General features: G+C 35.9%; 1 protein-coding gene and 1 pseudogene across 1 annotated transcript in view; one reads left to right on the forward strand and one right to left on the reverse strand.

The window, feature by feature from the left end:
* Window positions 1-21,345, reverse strand: part of RNGTT (RNA guanylyltransferase and 5'-phosphatase) — a 366,172-nt gene that overhangs the window by 260,692 nt on the left and 84,135 nt on the right. The window contains 1 exon segment of the mRNA XM_044004408.1: window positions 14,865-15,000. Within this exon segment, the coding sequence (XP_043860343.1) occupies window positions 14,865-15,000 (136 nt within the window).
* Window positions 3,183-3,651, forward strand: LOC122755675 (annotated as a pseudogene).

A 21,345-nucleotide genomic window follows, 5' to 3' on the forward strand; every position in this document is an offset into this window, starting at 1 on the left:
AAAGCACTTGATACTTACTGACTATCACTATTTCCTATGAGAGTTTAACTAATGTAAAGTAACAGAGAAGTTTCCTTAGCAAGCACATTATCTTCCTATCAAAAGGAATAATAGATGACAGCAAAATTTGTTTACAATATAAACTCATACTAGTAAAACCTTGAGGAGATCAGTGCAATATAAGCAGCATAAGCTCATAAAACAGTAAGAAGCAATGGAAAAAATCAGTTTACAAAAAGTATGGTATACGATACAATTAAGCCAGATCCTTAAGATAATGTGTTAAGGCTAAAACAGGGAGAAATACAAGAAAGGGAAGAAAAACAGAAAAAGATCTATCTCTGAAAAACCAGACTTTAAAAACATGCTGAATTACTTCTACAACAAATTTTTTTTCCATAAATTACAATGGAACAACCACATTTGGTTATCACAGTCCTCAATATGGTATACGAGGAAGGTGTGCCCGTAGAGCAAATTGGAAGTTCTAGTGTATAAATGTGGTAGCTCCACAAAGATGAGAAGAGCAGCTTAAAAAAAAAAAATACACAAAGATGCCTTGTGGATTTGCCCAGAATCTATAATGGAGATAACACAATTGAGGGTATTGATGGATCAATTCCAAAAATATCTAAAAGATGTGAAAATATAAAATCAGAGAGGCATTATTACTAGAAAAGGTCCTCAAAAAGACACGAATAACTACTAAATCATTCACCTAATTTCTTGCTAATAAAAAAAGTTTAGAAGAATGAGTTGTGCATTTACCATTAAGGAGATCCTTGCTGAAAATATAAGGCAATGATATGACTTTCTCAAGCATTATTTTACAAAAGAGTTGCCAAGACCTACTCCCTTCCCCTATGAGATAGGCAGTGTAGCTATATTTTCTCCAATTTATAAACTGAGCACAGTTAAGTTCATAAAGGTGAATTAACTTTCCAATAGTGATTACTTAAGAGCTAGGTCTCACATCCTAGTCTTCTAACTTGAAATCCAGCATTCTTTCCACTACAGTCATTTGTTTGTTCTGTTTTGTTTTAATATTGTGATAAGTATATTTCAATAAGGTTGTTTTATTTTGTAACTTTATCTGTCCTATTTTATATATTTAAAAACATTCTGAGAAGGGATCTAGAGGCTTCAACCAAAGGGGTACATGGGAAAAAAAAAGGGTAGAAATCTTAACAAATGCAAAGTTAAAATCAAATAGCATCTTCCATTTAAAATATATTTTTGAAACTTTAAGGAAAATATAAATAGAATAATACACTTGCTTCCTCTTCTGGTGGCATCAATTAATCTACAAGCATTTATTAAATGCATACTATATACCAAACAGTATACTAAACACGTGATACAAAGACAAAAATGAAATGGTACCTGCACTCAAGGTAAGTTAAAAGGATAAAAGGTGAAACAATAGTGGATAGAAGGGTAAATGATGCTGTTTAAACTTCTCAGATTCCCAATTTCCTTACTTATGAATGAAAGGAAATAATAACTACCTTGGAAAGTTAGAAGATGGCAACATATTAGAACCTAAAAGATGAGTCAGTAAATAAGCATTTATTAAGTGCTTACTATGTACCAACACTGTATATACCCTGGGTATGCAAAGAAAGGTTAAAAAAAAAAAAGTCCCTTCCTTCAAGATGCTCACAATCTAATGGAGGAGACAATACCTGTACAACAAGTATGTTTATGTATGTATATAAATTGGAGGTAATCTCAGAGGATAGAGAAAAGCTTTCTTGTAGAAGGTTGGATTTTAGCTAGGACTTGAAGAAAGCCTAGATTTACCCACAAACACCCCAGAGTAAGGTTCTAAAAATGGGTCAGAGGGAGTAATTATCCAAGAAATCCAAAAAGAAATAACTATAAACTCCACTATCCAGTTAAAAACTACACAAAAAACTGTTAGAATCCTGTGAAAGCTCTGAAGAGAGACAGGACAGGTGCAGTGGGAACGACGATGCCCTAAGTAATCAAATCCACCCTACCTCATGGAAGTTAGGGTTTATATTTTTCTATAAAAGGCATTTAATAACTGTCCTTGAGATTTTATCAGAGAAAAAGAAATTGAAGGATAGGCATAGGTAAAGAGGATTTATTTTTTGCACAAGATATAATGGTTTACTTAGAGAACCCTATAGAGCTAACTAAGAAATTGAAACAATTAATGTCAGCAAAGTTGCAGGATACAAAAAGCTCCAATACAGATCATCAGCATTTCTACATATTACCAAAATCATTCTTCATTTAAGACAACTAGAGAAGGTATAAAAAAAACTGCTTTGGAGTCAACTTGCCAAGACACACACAAGACGATATGAATACAATTTCAAAATATTCTTTACTCAAACACAGGTCTAAATAATTGGAGAATATTAATTGTTCATAGGTAGGCTGAGTCGTTATGATAAAAAATACTAATTTACTTATTCAGTGCCATACCAATCAGACTACCTAAAAACTATTTTATACAGCTAGAAAAAATAATAACAAAATTCATCTGAAAGAACAAAAGGTCAAGAATATAAAGGGAACTAATGAAAAAAATGCACAGGAAGGTGAGCTAACTACACCAAATCTAAACCTATACTATAAAGCAGCAGTCATTAAAACTATTTGGTACTGGCTAAGAAATACAGTGGTAGATCAATGGGAGAGGTTAGGCACAGGCGACAATAATAAATGACTATAGTAATTCACTGTTTGATAAACCGAAAGACTCCAGCTTCTGGGATAGGAACTCAGTATTTGACAAAAACTTCTGGGAAAACTGAAAGCTAGTATGACAGAAACTAGGCATTGACCAACATCTTATACCATAATATATATCAAAATAAGGTTAAAATGGGTACATGATTTAGACATAAAGGGTGATACCATAGGTAAATTAGGAGAAGGAATGTTTACTTCTCACATTTATGAAGAGGAGAACAATTTATGACCAAACAAGAGATAGAGCATATTATGAAATGGAAAATGATGATTTTGATTACATTAAATTAAAAAGGTTTTGTACAAACAGAAGCAATGCAGCCAAAATTAGAAGGGAAGCAGGAAGCAGAAAGCTGGGAAACAATTTTTAAAGCCAGTGTTTCTGATAAAGGCCTCATTTCTAAAATATTTGGGAACTAAATCAAATTTATAAGAATGCAAGTCTTTTCCTTAAGATGGTGCCGAAGGCAAAGAAGGAAGCGGCTGTTCCCCCCAAGACGAAAGCCAAGGCCAAGGCCCTGAAGGTCAAAAAGGCAGTATTGAAGGGTGTCCACAGACACAAAAAGAAGATCCAAACATCCCCCACCTTCCGGTGACCCAAGACTCTAAGACTTCAAAGGCAGCCCAAATACCCTCGGAAAAGTGACCTGAGGAGAAACAAGCTTGACCAGTATGCCATCATTAAGTTTCCCTTGACCACTGAGTCTGCTATGAAGAAGACAGAGGACAACAACACCCTTGTCTTCATTGTGGATGTCAAGGCCAAAAAGCATCAGATTTATGCAAGCTGTAAAGAAGCTTTATGACATCGATGTGGCCAAGGTCAACACACTGATCAGGCCTGATGGAGAGAAGAAGGCTTATGTCCAACTGGCTCCAGACTATGATGCTTTGGATGTTGCCAACAAAATTGGAATCATCTAAACGGTGTCCAGGAGGACCTCAGTTCAAATGTTACAGACACCTGACACTTATAGCCACGTGACCATTCATTAGCAACTCGCTAAACCCGCATTGTCTCACATACTACTACTATTTAATAAAGACCGCATACTACTATTATACAATAAAAAAAATTTCCAGTTTAAAAAAAAAAAAGAATGCAAGTCATTCCCCAATTGAAAAATGGTCAAAGAATATGAACAGGCAGTTTTCAGATGAAGAAATCAAAGTCATCTATTGTCATATGAAAAAAAATGCTCTAAATCACTATTGATTAGAGAAATGCAAATTAAAACAACTTTGAGGTACTACCTCATACCTATCAGATTGGCTAATATGACAAAAAAGGAAAATAATAAATGTTGGAGAAGCTGTGGAAAAATTGGAACACTAATGCATTGTTAGTGGAGTTATGAACTGATCTAACTTCTAGAGAGCAATTTGGAACTATGCCCAAAGGGATATGGGGCTGTGTATACCCTTGGACCCAGTAATACCACTACTAGGCCTGTATCCCAAAGAGATCATAAAAAAGGGAAAAAGACCCACATGTACAAAAATATTTATAGCAGCTCTCTTTGTGGAGGCAAAGAATTGGAAATTTAGGGGGAAGCCCATCAACTGGGGAATGGCTGAACAAGTTGTGGTATATGAATGGAATGGAATACTATTGTGCTATAAGAAATGATAAGCAGGCAGATTTCAGAAAAACCTGGAAAGACTTAAGTGGACTGATGCTGATTGAAGTGAGCAGAACTGATGATAAACTATGATAAACTTAGTTCTTCTCAGCAAAACAATGATCCAAGACAATTCCAAAGGACTCATAATGGAAAATGCTCTTCACATCCAGAAAAAAAGAACTGTGGTCATACTTTTTCTACTTTTTTTGAGTTTTTTTTCTTTTTTTGAGGTGTTTCCCTTTTGTTTTGATTCTTCTTTCCCAACATGACAAATACAGAAATATGTTTAATGCGCTTGTACATATATAATCTATATCAGATTGCTTTTTGTCTGGAGGGAAGAGGAAGGGAGAAAAATTTGGAACTCAAAATTTTATCAAAACAAATGCTGAAAACTATCTTTATATGTAACTGGGAAAAATAAAATACTTTTCAGATTGAAAAAAATAAAAATACTACCTAAATTAATTTATTATTCAATGTCACACGAATCAAACCACAAAATGAAAACTATTTTATAGAGTTAGAAAAAATAATAAAATTGTTGTGGAGGAACAAAAGATCAAGAATCTCAAGAGAAATTGGGGGGCAGAGTGAGAAGGAAGGGGGCCATCCATACTCGATCTTGAAAAGTAGTAATTATCAAAACAATTTAGTATTGGTTAATAAATAACAAAGTTGATCAGTGGAAAAGACTAGGTACACAACATTCAGAAGTATAGTAAACTAGTTCTTGATAAACCCAAAGATCCAGTTATGAAAAAGAACTCACTAATCAGTAAAAATATTGCAAAGACTAAAGAAATTTGAGAGAAACTAGGTAAAAACCAACACTGCACACTACATATTAAGATAGGCTACAAGTGAGTATGACAACTTAGATATAAAAGGTGAAATCATGAACAAATTAGAGGAGCAAAGAAGAAATTTGTCAGATCTTTTTTTCCTTATCTGGGAAAAAATTCATGACCAAATAATATGCCAAAATAAAACACAAACTGTGCTGTCTTAAAACTTAATGGGTCGGAGGGGCAGCTAGGTGGCACAGTGGATAGAGCACCGACCCTGGATTCAGGAGTACCTGAGTTCAAATCCAGCCTCAGACACTTAACACTTACTAGCTGTGTGATCCTGGACAAGTCACTTAACCTCAATTACCTCACTTAAAAAAAAAAAAAAAAAGACAAACAAAAAAGTTTAATGGGTCGGGGCAGCTAGGTGGTGCAGTAGATAAAGCACCAGCCCTGGATTCAGAAGAACCTGAGTTCAAATCTGACCTCTGACACTTGACACTTACTAGCTATGTGACCCTGGGCAAGTCACTTAAGCCTCATTGCCCCTCAAAAAAAAAAAAAAAAGAATCACTAAAACTCAATGGGTCAAAACAAAACAAAACAAAAATGGGTGAGGGGCAGCTAGATGGCACAGTGGATAAAGCACTGGCCCTGGATTCAGGAGGATCTTAGTTCAAATCCAGCCTGAGAAACTTGACACTTACTAGCTGTGTGACCCTGGGCAAGTCACTTAACCTTCATTGCCCCACCAAAAAAAAAAAAAAAAAAGAAACAAACAAACAACAATAAAAAAAACCTTAATGGGTGAAAAATTACTGTGCTATAAGAAATGATGAAGAGAAGAGTTTGCAAAAAACATGGGAAGGTTTATATATGCTAGTGCAGAATGCAGTGGGCAAAACTAGAAGAACAATATTGTAAAGACAATTTTGAAAGACTTGGGAACTCTGATAAGTTAAACGATCCATCAATTCCAGGACACATTTTGAAACTTACTATCCCACCTCCTGAAAGAAAACTGATGGTCTCAGAATGCAGATAAGACATACATACGCACACAAATACATACATAAGTAGAAAGGCAGTAGGGGTGGAGAGGGGGAAGACAGGGTATATGGGGGGGGGGAGGTGCTTTGTTTTATTTGACTATGTATTTGTAGCAGGGGTTCTGTTTTTCTTTCTCAGTGGGGGGGGGGACAAGTGACAGAGGAGGGAAAGAAAGATTTCTATCTTGATAGAAAAAATTTTTTTTTAATTTGCTTTGCTTGGTGGACTATGGGTCAGGCTATTGACAAAAACTAAATGATTGGAGAAATATTATTCTTGTTCTTCATTCTCAGAGAGTACTATGACATCAGGAAGTAATGTCATGACTTGCAGTGAACTGTATTTAAGTGAGGCAGGGCTGTGTGAAGTGACCAACTGCTCACTGTTTCCTCCAGAGTCATCTGGGTCCAGTGGTTACACATCAGGACGACTAGAGATGGACCCAGATATTGAGGAAATCAAGCAATTGATTTGCCCAGGGTCCCAAAGCTAGTAAGTGTCAGTGTCTGAGGTTGGATTTGAACTCATGTCCTCCTGATTCCAAGGCCAGTGCTCTATTCACTGTACCACCTAGCTGCCTTGGAGATAGACCATTAAAATAATAATAAAGTCAATAAAATAATAACTATTATTACCAGAATTAATTTCTCTATTCGCTGCCATGCCATTTAAACTACAAAAGTATTACTTTTCAGAGCTGGGAAAAAATAACAAGATTCATCTGGATGAATGAGAAGTGGAGATTCTCAAAGGAAATAATGAAAAAAAATGTGGGAAGGGTTCTACCAGGACCAAATCTAAACCCATAGTATAAAGCAGTAATCATCAGAATTACAAGGTATCATTTAAAAAACTGAAAGATCATTTGGTTTAAGGGATTAGATACACAACATAGAAAAGCAAATGAACATAGTAGCAGACCCCAACAACTGGAATAAGGACTTTGTTTGCCAAAAACTACTGGGAAAGCTAAAAAGATAATACAAAAAATTAGGCATAGCCTAATAATTGATACCACATGCCAAAATAAGCTCCAAATGGATACATGACATAGAAACAAAACATCACTTCATGAACTTCCCCAATTTTTTCAACTATTCCCAGACCACAAAGGTCGTGGTGGTTGTTCAGGAGTTTCAGACATGTCCAACACTTCATGATCCCATTTGAGGTTTTCTTGGCAAAAATACCGGAGTGGTTTGCCATTTCCTTCTCCAGCTCATTTTACAGATGAGAAAACTAAAACAAACAGGATTAAGTGAACTGTCCAGGGTGATACAGGCAGTGAGTGTCTGAGGCCATATTTAAATTCCAGTCTTCCGGACTCTAAGCCAGCACTCTATCCACTGAACCACGTAGCTGCCCTACCAACAAAAGTAATAAGTACTAGGGATAGAATTTGAACCCAGGCCTTCTGACTCCAAATGTAGTGTTCTTTCCACTATTAAAAAACTGGCTTACTGGGGCAGCTAGGTGGCACAGTGGATAAAGCACTGGCTCTGGATTCAGGAGGACCCGAGTTCAAATCTGAACTCAGACACTTGACCCTTACTAGCTGTGTGACTCTGGGCAAGTCATCACTTAACCCTCATTGCCCTGCAAAAAAAAAAAAAAAAAAAAAAAAGGGTTATTGATACCATGTTAAAAAATGGTTAAGAATCATTCATTTCACATAAGCTAAAATACAAATGGGTTACATGATCAAAACTGGCAGCAGGACAATAAAACAAAATGATGAAAATAAACAATACGCATTATATATTTTAAGACATGATAATATATTATAAACACATGTATAATATGTGTTAGCATCCAATATTCCCCAAGATTCCAGCTTTCTGGGTTATCTATTAAACATTCACTCAGAACATCTTGAGTTTAAGCTAAATTAAACTTCATCAAAGGATTTCAAATGAATTTGTGCCACATTGTAAATCTTCCATTTTCAACATCTTCTGGGGTTAAGGAAACATGATTTGGCAGAGTATGGGAATATAATAAAAGCTTCTAAGCTAAGAGCTGACAGCCAGACAATTAGGTAGTTTAAGTTATTCTTGGATTTGAAATTTTACAAAAACAATCTACAAATGAAAACAAATCATAGAAAGGAATTAGAGGACAAATGGAAGAATACAGAACACTTTTATCTAAAAGGAGGAGAAATGGATACAGCAATTATATTTCTGATCTAAGGAAATGGACATAGACATAAATCACACTATTATTTTGAATCTTCCTCAAATTTCCTCCATAATTGCTCCTTCTTTCTCTAATCTTTGATCTCTCCCTATCTACTCCCTATCTATCAACTGGTTCCTAAATTCAAGTCTTCTCATTTAAAAAATAAAATTAAATAAAACAAAACCCTCACTAAACGATATCATCCCATTAAGCCACTGTTCTAAATTTCTCTCCTCCCTTTTAGAGCCAAACTCCTAGGAGAAAATTTACACTCACTGCCTCCACTTCCTCTCCTTTTACTCCTCAAACTTTTGTGATCTGGCTACCAACTTTATTACTCAACTGAAACTGCTCTTTCCAAAGTTACTAATGATCTCTTAATTGACAAATGCCATGGCCTGTTCTCATTCCTTGATATCTTTGCCCTCTAAGAAGCACTTTGAAACTACTGACTAGCCTTTCCTTGTGGAATCTATCTCCTCTAAGTTTTCATGACTCCAGTCTCCCTCCTCATGTTTAACTCTCAGAGTCCCTTGCTCCTTCAAAATTTAGCTCAAAGCCAGCATTTATATGAAAGATTCTTTCCCAGCTGCTAATCAGTTAATCAAAAATAAATTACTAAGTGCTTAGTATATGCCAGGAACCACGCTAAATACAGGGTATACAAAGTAAGGGAAAACGGTGTCTTCCTTCAAGGAGGTCACATTCTAAAATGGGAGACAACATGAAAACAACTATATACAGACAAGATATATACAGAATAAATTAGAGGTAGTCTCACAGGAAATGCACCAGGGGACCAGGCAAGGCTTCTGGAAGGAAGAATTTCAGCTGGGATATTAGGGAGCCATGAAGAAGCCTCCTTGAAGGCAGGAGGAGGAGATAAAGTGGGAAGGAATTCCAAGTATAGGGTGAAACTGCAGAGTGTCAGAGATAGAGTGTACTGTACAAGGAACAGCAAAGAAGCCAGTGTTATTGAAGTGCAGAGTACATGGAGGGGAATAAAGTGTAAAAAGACTGCAAAGGAAGGAAGGAGCCAGGATATGAAAGGCTTTAAAAGTTAAACTGAATAGGGAACCACTGGAGTTTACTGAATAGGAGAGTGATGGGGTCAGGCCTCCAATTTAGAAAGAACTTTTTGAAAACTGAATTGAAGACAAAGTAGAATTGGGAGATATTTGAGGCAGTGAAACCAACCAGGCTATTGCAATAGTTCAGAAATGAGGTGATGAGGGCTAGACCAGAGTGGTGGCAATGTCAGAGGAGAGACTACGAAATATAGAAGAGGTATTACAAAGGTGGAATTGATAGTACCTGGCAACAGATAGGATAATATGAGGGTAGGGTGAGAGGAGCTAAGGATGATAACATGTGAACCTGGGTGCCTCAGAAGATGATGGCATTCTCAAAAGTAATAGGAAAATTTGAGAAGAGAGGAAAAATTGAGAGAAAAGACAATGAGTTCTATACTGGACATGTTGAGTTTAAGATGTCTATGCAACATCCAATTTGAGTTGTCCAAGAGGCAGTTGGAGAAGTAAAAATAGATATAAGGAGAAAAGTTAGGGCTGGAGAAACATATATGGGAATCATATGCATAGTGATGGTTATTGAACTTAATCCATGGTTGCTAATGAAAACATGAAGTGAATAGTAAAGATGGAAAAGAAAAGAGAACCCAAGCCAAAGCCTTTAGGGAACAGCTGTGGTTTTCCAGATCTACCTTCGATTAAGATCCAACAAAAAAGAGGCTGAAAAGTTATCAGATAGGTAGAGGGAAAATCAGGAGAGAGTACTGTCAAAAAATCCTAGAGAGAAGAGAGTATCAAGAAGGGAGTGATCAACAGTGTTAAAAGAGAGATCAAGAAGAATGAAGATTAATAAAGTGTTTAGATTGAGCAATTAGGAGATCAATGGTACCTTTGGAGAGAGAATTTTAGTTGAATGGTGAGGTCAGAAGCCAGAAGAGAGTACAGTAAGTGAAAAAAAGGATGGATTATGACAAAGCATTATACAAAGGAAAGGGAAGAGAAAAAGGAAAAAATATATAGGATAACAGTTAGAGGGGATGGACAGATGAAGTGAGGGATCGGAAAGACATAGGTATGTTTGTAAACTGTAGGGATTCAGCCAGTACAGAGGGGAGGATTAGTATGAGAATGGAAATAATAGAATGGCTGATCTGCTTTAAAAAAAGAAAAGAAAAAGGAAGGATAAAAGAGGATCATAATGTACATATATAGAAGGTTGCCTGCTAGTCCCTTCCCTGAAAAAATGACTTTGTATTTATTTTGTATGTGTATATGTACACACACATGTTGTTCTCTCACAACAGAACAAGTTGCTTGAGGTAAAAACTGCTTCATTTTTGTTTTTGTATCCCTAGCACCTAGCATAGTGCCTGGCACACAGTATGTCCTTAATAAATACTTGTCTATTGACTGATTCCCTCAAGTAGTCAGACAACTATCAATTTATCCATGATTTAGGAATAAAGAAATGTCTAAGTATCAATTCCAATCTGTCTGCTGTCCTGGACTTATTATCTCCAGAAACTCATCTTCTTATAAGATTGCATAAATTCTACAACTCATACCCCCCTCAGCCCCTTGCCCATAGGGTTCCTCCTTCCCCCTGACTGGAGGCAGGGAAAGGGGAAAGGAGAGGTCCTTCCGGGGGCAGTCATCACATCCTTTCCCCCCGGCTGCTCTCCTGGACTTCATCACTTGTCTCCAGAAACTCATCTTTTTTGCAAGATCTCATTAACTCTGAAACTTATACCTCCTCAGTATCCCTTGTCCTTTAGGTCCTTCCTTCCCCTCTAATTGGAATGGGTTGACATTTGGAGAGTTCCTCCTAGATCCTTTATTAAAAGAGAGAGCCCCCCCCCCAAAAAAAAAGAGAGAGCCCAGTTCATCTCCCTTAATTATGCCTCACCTTAAGTATCCTCCCTCACCCTCCCCTCCACTTTTCAGGTTCTTTTTATGTGTGGTCTTCTCCAATTAGATTGTGAGCTCCTTAAAGACAAGGACATGGACAGTCTTTTGCTTTTCTTGTATACCCAGTGCTTAGCACAGTGCCTGGCACATAGAAGGTGCTTAATATATGTTTACTGACTGACAGAAAAGAAAATATTTCTGATTGATGAAATTTTTATGGGACTACTTGCACATCTGAGTCCCAATCTCTTCTTTTCTTTCCTGTTATCATCAAATAAGCTAATAAGCTGTGGCTAATATGAGGCAACAAAAATTTAAAATGTAAAAATGGACCTTGGGTTCACTTACAGGGGAAAAAAAGTATTATTCACTTATAGTCACTTTTTTTTTTTAAGGGCAACGAGGGTTAAGTGACTTGCCCAGGGTCACACAGCTAGTAAGTGTCAAGTGTCTGAGGCTGGATTTGAACTCAGGTACTCCTGACTCCAGGGGCGGTGCTTTATCCACTGCGCCACCTAGCTGCCCCCTATAGTCACTTTTAAATTATGAAGTTAGCTGTATTATTCTCAAAAGGACAATTAAGTGACTCCTCAGCTATAGTCATCCACCAGAACAACAGAAAGAGTAAGCTGAGCTGTGAACAAGGGGAGTTCTTTGATAAACTCACAGCTATACCAAATGACACAAAATAAACACTGAAGCCAAAGCATTTTAGAACACTGAATAATTTTAAAAGGGTCAAAGAACAATTCAGGAAGAGTGACTGGGAGAAAACTTGATGTTTCCAAAACATAGATAGAAATAGGGCCTACAATTTCATTACTATAGGGAAGATAAGGAACTTTCTCTACCAGTGAAGATTCATCACCTTCTCCAAAATTTATGTTCTTAAAGAACTGCCTAGAATAGTGGTGCCAAACTCAAAAAGAAGGAGCACCTCCCCATTGTGGGGACCAATTTTTAACTGGGGAGTGTTAGCTAAGTGGCTCGCTGCAACATTGGGGCAAGGAAGGAGACCGGCAGCCTCCCTCAAAACAACAGGATTTATTTTAACAAGAACGAACTTTAAAAAAAAACACAAACAGGATCAGTAGGATCAAGGGAAAGGAAATAAAATGGGGAAAGGGAAATTATACAACCTGAAAAGATACCACCTCCCAGCAATCAGCTGAGAATACGCAGCAGAGCTCCTGGCACCTTCAGCATCCAGCTAGAATGCCCAATTCTCCTCCCCCAATCCCAGAAAAACACCACACAGCCCCAGCCAATGGGATGGCCGTTCTGACAGTCACATGACTGCCCTCACTAGGCTTCCAATCATTATAATTTTGCCAGGCCCATGTAGGTGTCAGCGAGTGGTGATGACATGAAGTGCCAGCGCCATGGCAACAGTTACAACCAGTGGGTGGAGCACCATTCGGTTTGTGGAGCCCCAGGCTGGTGCGCACCAAGGCATAAAAATCTCAAATAACAATTAATTCTTTACACCATTAAAATGTATTCCCTGTACCTGACATCGGAAGACCATATATTAACATTACCTATGTTCTATTGTATCTTTGTTCATTTTGTTAAATATTTCCAAATTACATTCTAATCTGGTTTTAACCTCTGGCCCAGAGCAGTGAGGCATTAAATTATTTGCAGTCACAGAGAAAATATAGGTTAGAGGCAAGACATCAATCCCCGGGGTCTTTGGGGTTTCAAGGCTAGCTCTCTATCCAATACACCTTACTGTCTTTTTTCTACTTGTCAATGTGAATACTTACTGTATGACTAATGAATCAAAAATATATAATTGACATCTGCTGATGTTTTTTTCTCTAAATCTCTAAAATTTGAATGTGTGGGAGGGTTTTTTTTTAATTTTCTTTTTTATTTCAGTGACATCTGTTATAAGAAAACACCAGCATCTAGAGCTTTACATGGGAAATGCTAGATGCTTATGACATTCTCTCAAATCAATCTACACACCAAGAAATGATTGGTATCTTTCCATAATAATGTTTAATGCCAAAGACAGCTGTGGTGATTATGTGTGTATATGTATGTGTGTGTTCTGTGTACACATATATACATATAGATATAACATATATGTACATACACACATTAGATCATTTTTATATTGATGGTTATACTGGTGCTAGTTACAAGTGATTAAAATCTACTGGATTTGTAGAATGTAACCAATATTTCAACTCACAGCAATATATTGCTAAAGAGAGTTACACTATAATTATAAACTATTTCAAATTTGCACGTCTCATTCTCATATAAAATAAATTTATTGAAGAGGCAGGATAAATCCCATGACCTTATACTACTTTTACATGACCATACTTAAATTCTTCGTACTACTTTTAAATCATGAAAAAGAATTCACAGTCCAGAACAGCTTTATTTTCACCTTACTGTAATTTAGTCCAAAAACTAATTTTATACTGTATAATTTTCTCTTTATGGTTAAAAGGGGGGAGCTAATTTTCTATCCTATGAATAAATTATTTTCTATCAGCATATTGAGCTGTTTAAATTTATTTGCCCATGCACATAAAATTGATTAAGCTTCATTTTAAAACTACAGATTTTTTAAACACAGTTAACTATTATATCTTAGTAGAATAGGGAAACTAAAAAAATATCCTATGACAATGTTATATTGTAACTTTCTAATTCACTATTTCAACAACAATGCACTAGTACACAAGATTAAACCCAAGAGTACAGTCTGAACTAGATTAAACTGTAATTGGGAAATGTTTAACAAAATAAATAAAAATACAACATACATAATGCTAACTTGTAGTTTTCTACATCAATATCTGTCCTGCAGGGATCCATTTCTGTTGTTCTTTGTTTTTTCAGTGAGGCAATTGGGGTTAAGTGACTTGCCTCCGGTCACACAGCTAGTAAATGTCAAGTGTCTGAAGCCGCATTTGAACTCAGGTCCTCCTGACTCCAAGGCCAGTGCTCTATCCACTGCGCCACCTAGCTGCCCCAGAGATCCATTTCTATTTTAATTTAGTACCACTGCACTAGTGTGCCTATCTTCCTACAAACCCAACAACACTGATTATACCCATCTTTGTCATCTTTGCCAGTTTTCTGAATGTGAGGTGAAACTTCAATATTGCTTTGATTAGCATTTTCTTTGTTAGTGATTTTGAAGTCTTCAACTTTCTTTCATATGGTTAAGAATTTGCAATTCTTTTGGGAACTGTTTGTTCATATCATTTAACTACTTACCTACTAGAGATTGTCTTCTGTGTGTCTGCATGTATATATTGTTTACTATGTACACATTGTTTATATAACTCAGGTACCAAACCCTAATTTAATACCTATATTTTCAAATAGTAAGTTAATAGTTCTCTTTTAAACAACCATCACTAATGTTCAGGTATGTGTACTCTAGAAATGGTTTTAGTAAATCTTGAGTTTCTCTGTAAATCCTCTTTTTATATTATATATTATTATGAATCCTACTTATTATTAAAACAGAAATTAAGAAAAACAGTAGTATTGCAAAAGAAATGTTAAGTTTGACTTACCCCATCCAAAAGTGTGTTTGACAAATGAATGCGAAGATCTTTACGGAATGGGAATTCCAAATTTGACACATGAAAGACTGAATTGTCTCTATCTATCATAAAAACTTCATTTGTGCCATCAATCAACATCATATACCTGAAAATGAAGTAGTACAAATTATTTGTGGAGTGTTATAACACCCTAAAAAAACACTCTACGAGATGTTATTATTAATAACAACCTAACATATCCAGAATCACAATAACCAAGATTGCAAAGATGTTCTTTGTTTGTTTAGTTCTAAAACAGATGTTTGTTAAGAAATATAGTTAGAATTAAAAGGAGAAAAGTAGATTAAAAAAATATTTGCAACAAAATCCTGATAAAGGTCTACTATCCAATATTTTTAGGGAATGTATATGAATATAGGAGGGCAAAGGCCATTCCTCACTAGACAACCAGCTCAAGAAATCTGACAGATAGATATAGATATAGCACACAGACTTAGACACACATACACGTGCACATGCACATGCAGCTAGGTTTCAAAGGGGAAAAAAGTTAACAACCATCTGGGAAAAAAAATACCCCCAAATCACATATTAGAGAAATGCAAATTAAAACAACCCTTAAGTTGCACCTATCAGATTGATAAAGAATATCTAAAAATTAAAAAAGGAAAATGACAACTGTCAGAAGGGCTGGGGAAGGACAAACAGAAAAATGCAATGTCACAGAACTGCAAATGAATGCAACCATTCTGAAAAAAAAAATCTTTTTGCTCTATACCCAAAATGTCTTTAAGATGTGTATATTCATTGACTCAGTAATACTACTACTAAGCATATTCCTCCAAAGAGATCAAAGAAAGAGGGAAAGGACCCATAAGTTAAAAATATTTATAGCAACATTTTTGGTGGAAAGAACTGAAAATAAAGTGGGCACCTATCAACTGAGGAAGAACTGAACAAATTATGGTACATGAATATAATGGAATATCATTGCAACACAAAATAAAATGATGAAAGATTTGGAGAAATCTGAAAATTTATATCAACTAATAGAGAGTGAAGTGAGCAGATTCAGGACAAAGAACAATTTGTAAGATGACTATAACATCGTAAAGGAAAATAAGTTTGAAAAACTTAAGAATGCTAATCAATGCAAGAACTAACCACAACTCCAGAAAATTTATGATGAATCATGCTTTGCATCCCTTAGCAGAGTGTGATCAGCTAGAAGTGCTAAATGAGATATACATTTTCAGAAGTATCCCAGTCATACCAGCTAATAGGTGGATTTGTTTGCTTGACTATGCTCATGGTATAAGCAACAGCTTTAATATTTTGTTTGAGAATAAGAGGTATGGAGAGATTGACTTTAAAAAAGAAGGAAAAGAACATCAAAAACAAAAGAAAACAGAAGGAAGTTCAGAAGGCAACACTGACAAGTGGTTCAGTATTGGAAATAAAGTGTTAAACTTAATATGTGTTTTAAAAAACAAGTTGTAGGCAATAACATATTGATGGTTTTATATATAACCCCTTTTTGGTTTTTGGTTGTTTTGGGGTTTTTTGGTGGGAAAATTCCTCCTGAATCCATGGCCAGTGTTTTATCCACTGCACCACCTAGCTGCCCCTTTTCTGTTCTTTGTAAATAAAATTTGTTATTGTTGATGTTTATCAAATTTATAGTAATAATAATAATAAAGAAAAATTTTAAATAAAAGTTGTTTAGGTTAAACCACCAGATTTAACAAGAATGAATTTTTAACATGCAGATTAATGTAATGTAAAAAATTGCAAACCTACAAATGATACTCTGTATGGAAAACATGGGAAAGATAGTGTTTTTCAGTAACATAATGTAATTTCAAACACAATCTTTCTTTAACATTGTGTAGAAAAGATTTTTTTAAATGAGTTCTGGGATTGTCATTATATCCTAAACATCAAAGTCATTCTATGACATGTTACTAATTCAGATTTTATTAAGTTTGCAACAATAACTTGTTTTATTCCATAGCTAAAAACTACTGCTGAAGAGTGACACCAATACTCCTGAACACAAGATGGAGGTTATTTAGCAATTACCAAGTGTTTTGTTTGTTTTTTTTTTAAAGACGTACAAGGATAGATACACATGGACAAAGAATTATCAACTACAACCTTGCAAGGCACTAAATGATGTGCTAATTTTAATACTCATATAGAGAATCAATCCTTCTGTCAGATGAAGTGACAGAGTCACTTTAAAAAACAGAGTCAAGAAGGACACAGTATTTAGAAATTATTGTTAGTAGAAACTGCCAGAACTTTCCTTGATAAATAAAAGGTACCCTGACATTTTAAAAACATCACATTTCCATTTTACTATCTCCACTGACAGTGTTCTAATTTAAGTTTTGCAACCAAAGTACAGAGACTAAAGAGTGAAGAAAGATTGAAAAGAGACAGACCAAGGACAGCTAGGTGGCGCAGTGGATAAAGCACTGTCTTTGGATTCAGGAGGACCTGAGTTCAAATCCAGCCTTAGACACTTGACACTAGCTGTGTGACCCTGGGTAAGTCACTTAACCCTCATTGCCCTGCAAAAAAAAAAAAAAAAAAAGAAGAGACAGACTTTCTCTGATGGAAGACTAGAGCCAGAACTCCAAAATCTCCATTTAAGGAGGAAGCGCATCTAAGAACTTTTCATTTCTTGGCTACAGTACTCTGACTTCTCTACCATGCTCCAGGAAGCTCTCTACTGAGAAAACCTCATTAACTTGCAAGATCTCTTTAGTCTTGGGACTCCTCTTCATAACTACCTTATGCCCTTCTGATTGAAGGGTGGAGATATGAACATCCTAATTTCTTACCTGGCTACACTACTCTGGACACCTCTGACTTCTTCACCATGCTCCTGTCCACCTGGTACCTCACCTTCCTCACCCATCTTTGTGTTGTCTTATAAGCTCCTTGAGGAAAAGGACTTTCTTTTTTTTCGTTTTTTGACAGGGGTGGGGTGGGGGTGGGGGGTAGGAGTTGTTTCCCCACTACTTAGGATATTGCCTGGCAGATAGCAGTCCATCAAACATTAATACATATTTATTGTCTATTGGCTATTCCAGTCTCCTATGTTGAGATATTCTTTGAAGAAAATCAGAAGTGACCTTTCTACCTGAGCCTCAGGAATCCAAGAAGATGCAGCTGGGAAGGAATTCATTTGTTCATTTGGAAGTAATTCACTTGGCCAAAAAGTACTATTCATGTTAAAAACTGGTGTTCTGTGAAGTATCTGTAATGCAGTGTTAACCTCCAGTATATTCTGAAAACGTATATATCAAAGCTTATTTATATTACTCTAGTATAAATGCTATACAGTATCACTCCAAATTGTCTCAACTTATTCCACTGAAAACTTAGAAAATCTTTCTATGCCCATTGTAAGTTATATAAAGAATATGACATTAATAAAGCCATTGTTTGGCTGGGTGAAAAAAAGGGGGGGAAGAGAAAAAATTCCTATCCATCCTTTAAAGCCCAAATTAAATGCAATATCCTCACTGATATCTGATCTTCTATAATGGAAGGGGCATTATCCCTGTAACGATTGGAATAACGCCACCTGCTGGATACTTACTGTAGAAGAGTTCTGCCCATGAAGCAAAGGTCTTTGAGGGCAAGACCAGGCATCAGGAAGTGACGCGGACGAGTGGGAGGAGGAAGGAAGAGACTGGCGCTCGGTCTCAGGCTCTTTCCTCTGGACTCTGGTGGAGAGCGGAGCTAGAAATGTGCTCTCCCTTTAATAGATAGGAATCTAGGCCTTTCTCTCTCTCTTTACCAAATTCTTATTCTCCTTAATAAATGCTTAAAAGTCTAACTCTTGCTAAAGCTTATAATTTATTGGCGACCACTCATTAAATAGTTTAGACAGTTTAGCTAGAATTTTAGCCCTTAACAGATGGCTGACCACGAAGAGGAAAGCTAAACCTCACTTCTGATCTTCCGGTTGGGTAAGAAATTTCCCCTACCCTTTAAACTGCTAAGTACTGGCACACTGGCTGTGTTTTCCCTTTAAATTTTTTCGAATGGACCTTTTAAACTCCCTAATTACCCTATTTTTGATTTTAGTCTGTTTAACCAGACAAATGGGAGATAAGATCATGTTAATGCTTTGTTTTTGTGGATTTTCTATTTTTCTTTTTATTTTTGTTAAAAGAGCCAGCAACTTACTCACACAAGGAAATATCTCTCCCTCTCCCAACCATGCTTTTTCAGAGAAACCTGAAGAGATTCCTGCAGCTTTTCCCAGTTCTAACACTAATTGTTGCTCTAATTTTGCATGCCTGGAGGCAATGACCCACCCTCTAGAAGCTTTTAATCCCCTAGCACCTGGAGGCAAAGTGGGGGAAGAGGAATCCAGGCCTGAGTTCAAAATCAAGTCTGATTCAAATTGCTCTGGTCCCTCCCCTCCTCTCCAGACCCCACCCTCTACTCCTCCTATGGCCAAGCCCATTGCTTCCCCTGCCTGGGAAGTCCAGAGATCTGATGCGCATGCTCAACTTTTTCTACCTGCATTTGCAGCTTCAGGCTCAGCCCTTCCCCGGCCTGGCTGTGCTTTTGAGACAATCTTAGAAAACTCTTTAAATTCCAGATATGCTTGTTTTGTTCATAATTTTGCTAACCTGCTTTTGTCTTTAATTAGTAATCTTATAAAGCATTTGTATGGTGAAAAGACTGACAGACAATATAAAGGGGTTAAAGAAGAAAAACTTAAGCTGAATAAGAATGACAACCATCAACATAGTTCAAGACTCTGCTTCTTTTGCCATGGAAGGGTATATATATTTTACAGAAATGTAAAAGTAAGCAGCAAGGTATTGATATGAGTATTGGGGATTTTAGATATCGGAATCAAAAGTGTTCTAAATTCACTCAGATTATTAATAGTATCAGTTCAGAGGTTACATAGGATTTCTATGCTATTACATATACATTTTGAAATTAATGGTATGGGTTTATTTTCATAGAGATTTTCATGCTTTTGAGATTGTGTCTTATACCTAGTTTCTAAAACAAGGAGAATATTTGTAAAAGCTTTTTATAGTCATGTGATCAAGTTTATATTTTATAATACTCTTATTGATATTAAGTTCATATTCATTTAGATTTCCTTAGTTTGAATTTCACTGTCTTTTATTGTTCCATGTGTATTTTCTTCTATTCATTTGTCTATCTAATTTTGAAACATTGCAAGATGGTTTTGATTTTATTATACAATGTTAATTCTAGGAGTATTGTGCTCCCATATTCTGAGTTGTTTGTTTTTGTTATTTTTTCTCAACTGATTATTTGATCAAACTCTTTAAAGCATTTCCCTGGCAAATTGGTTGCCATGGCAAGTGTAAATTGATTCTAGAAGTATTATTTTTGATAAGCATATTCCCAAAAAAAAAAAAAAGAGGGGAACATTTGTAAAAGTTTTCTATTTTCAAAAAAAAAAAAGTTCTTTGAGATTCTGTTGTGCTTTAACTTGTATTTAAATATGTTCTGATTTTTCACAAAAGTAATTGTATACTAAGTAAAAAAAAGGGTATTATTTGAAATTGTTGCATAATTATATATTATATTTTGAGTCAAGATGTATTCACATTTTTTGCAATCATTTATTATCCTCAATTTTAAATCCATATGAGACTTGGATTATGGGAACTTATCATTTAAGACATTAATTGCCTTTATTCTGAGTTATCAGATGCCAGTTGGCCAAGATGCCATCCAATCACAAGAGGAATACATGCAAGAGCAGACACTGAACTGTCACATGAGGGGAGACATGCATGAAGTCAAGGTATGGCCGAGGGAACGGCTTTTGACAAATGTTGAGGTTGGATTCTCTTGGTTTAATATTTTATTCTCTTTTTCCCCACAATATTGTACAGATGGCTGGAAGTATTCATCCCACCCATCTCACTTCTACACCTGGCTTCTATGCTCCCTCCTATATGCCTGATGCCATGGACATCTCAATCCCATGCATCTGATTAAGTCTGACTCAGTTTCCTCCAATATGTTCGGTGGCATGGACATATATTCCATCCACCTATTTTAAACCTGGCATACTGCATGGGCAGTATATATTGCTTAAGTGTGGGAATGCTCATATCCCATCATTTCTCTGTTCTTTTATGGTAACCCCCATAATTATCTCAGGTGTCATGAAAAATAACAGTGTTGAATTTGGCCTTGACATCTGTTACCAATTATATTAGATTTGTAATTTCTCATAATGGCATGAGGATAATTAGGCAGATGATGCAAAAAGTGATGAAACAAAGATAAAAAATTATTTTTAATAATTAATATCTCAGCAATTGTCTTCTCAATTACCCTCCATAAGGGGGGGACTATAGTAATATTATAATTTTAAAGAATGGTTCAATTTTTGTTTTATTATATGTTTCATGTGTAACAACTAAGATTCTGAATTCCCTTAGACATGTTTTTGAGAACTTTC

This window comes from Dromiciops gliroides, chromosome 4 (assembly GCF_019393635.1).
Source record: "Dromiciops gliroides isolate mDroGli1 chromosome 4, mDroGli1.pri, whole genome shotgun sequence".
NCBI classification, from domain to species: Eukaryota; Metazoa; Chordata; class Mammalia; order Microbiotheria; family Microbiotheriidae; genus Dromiciops; species Dromiciops gliroides.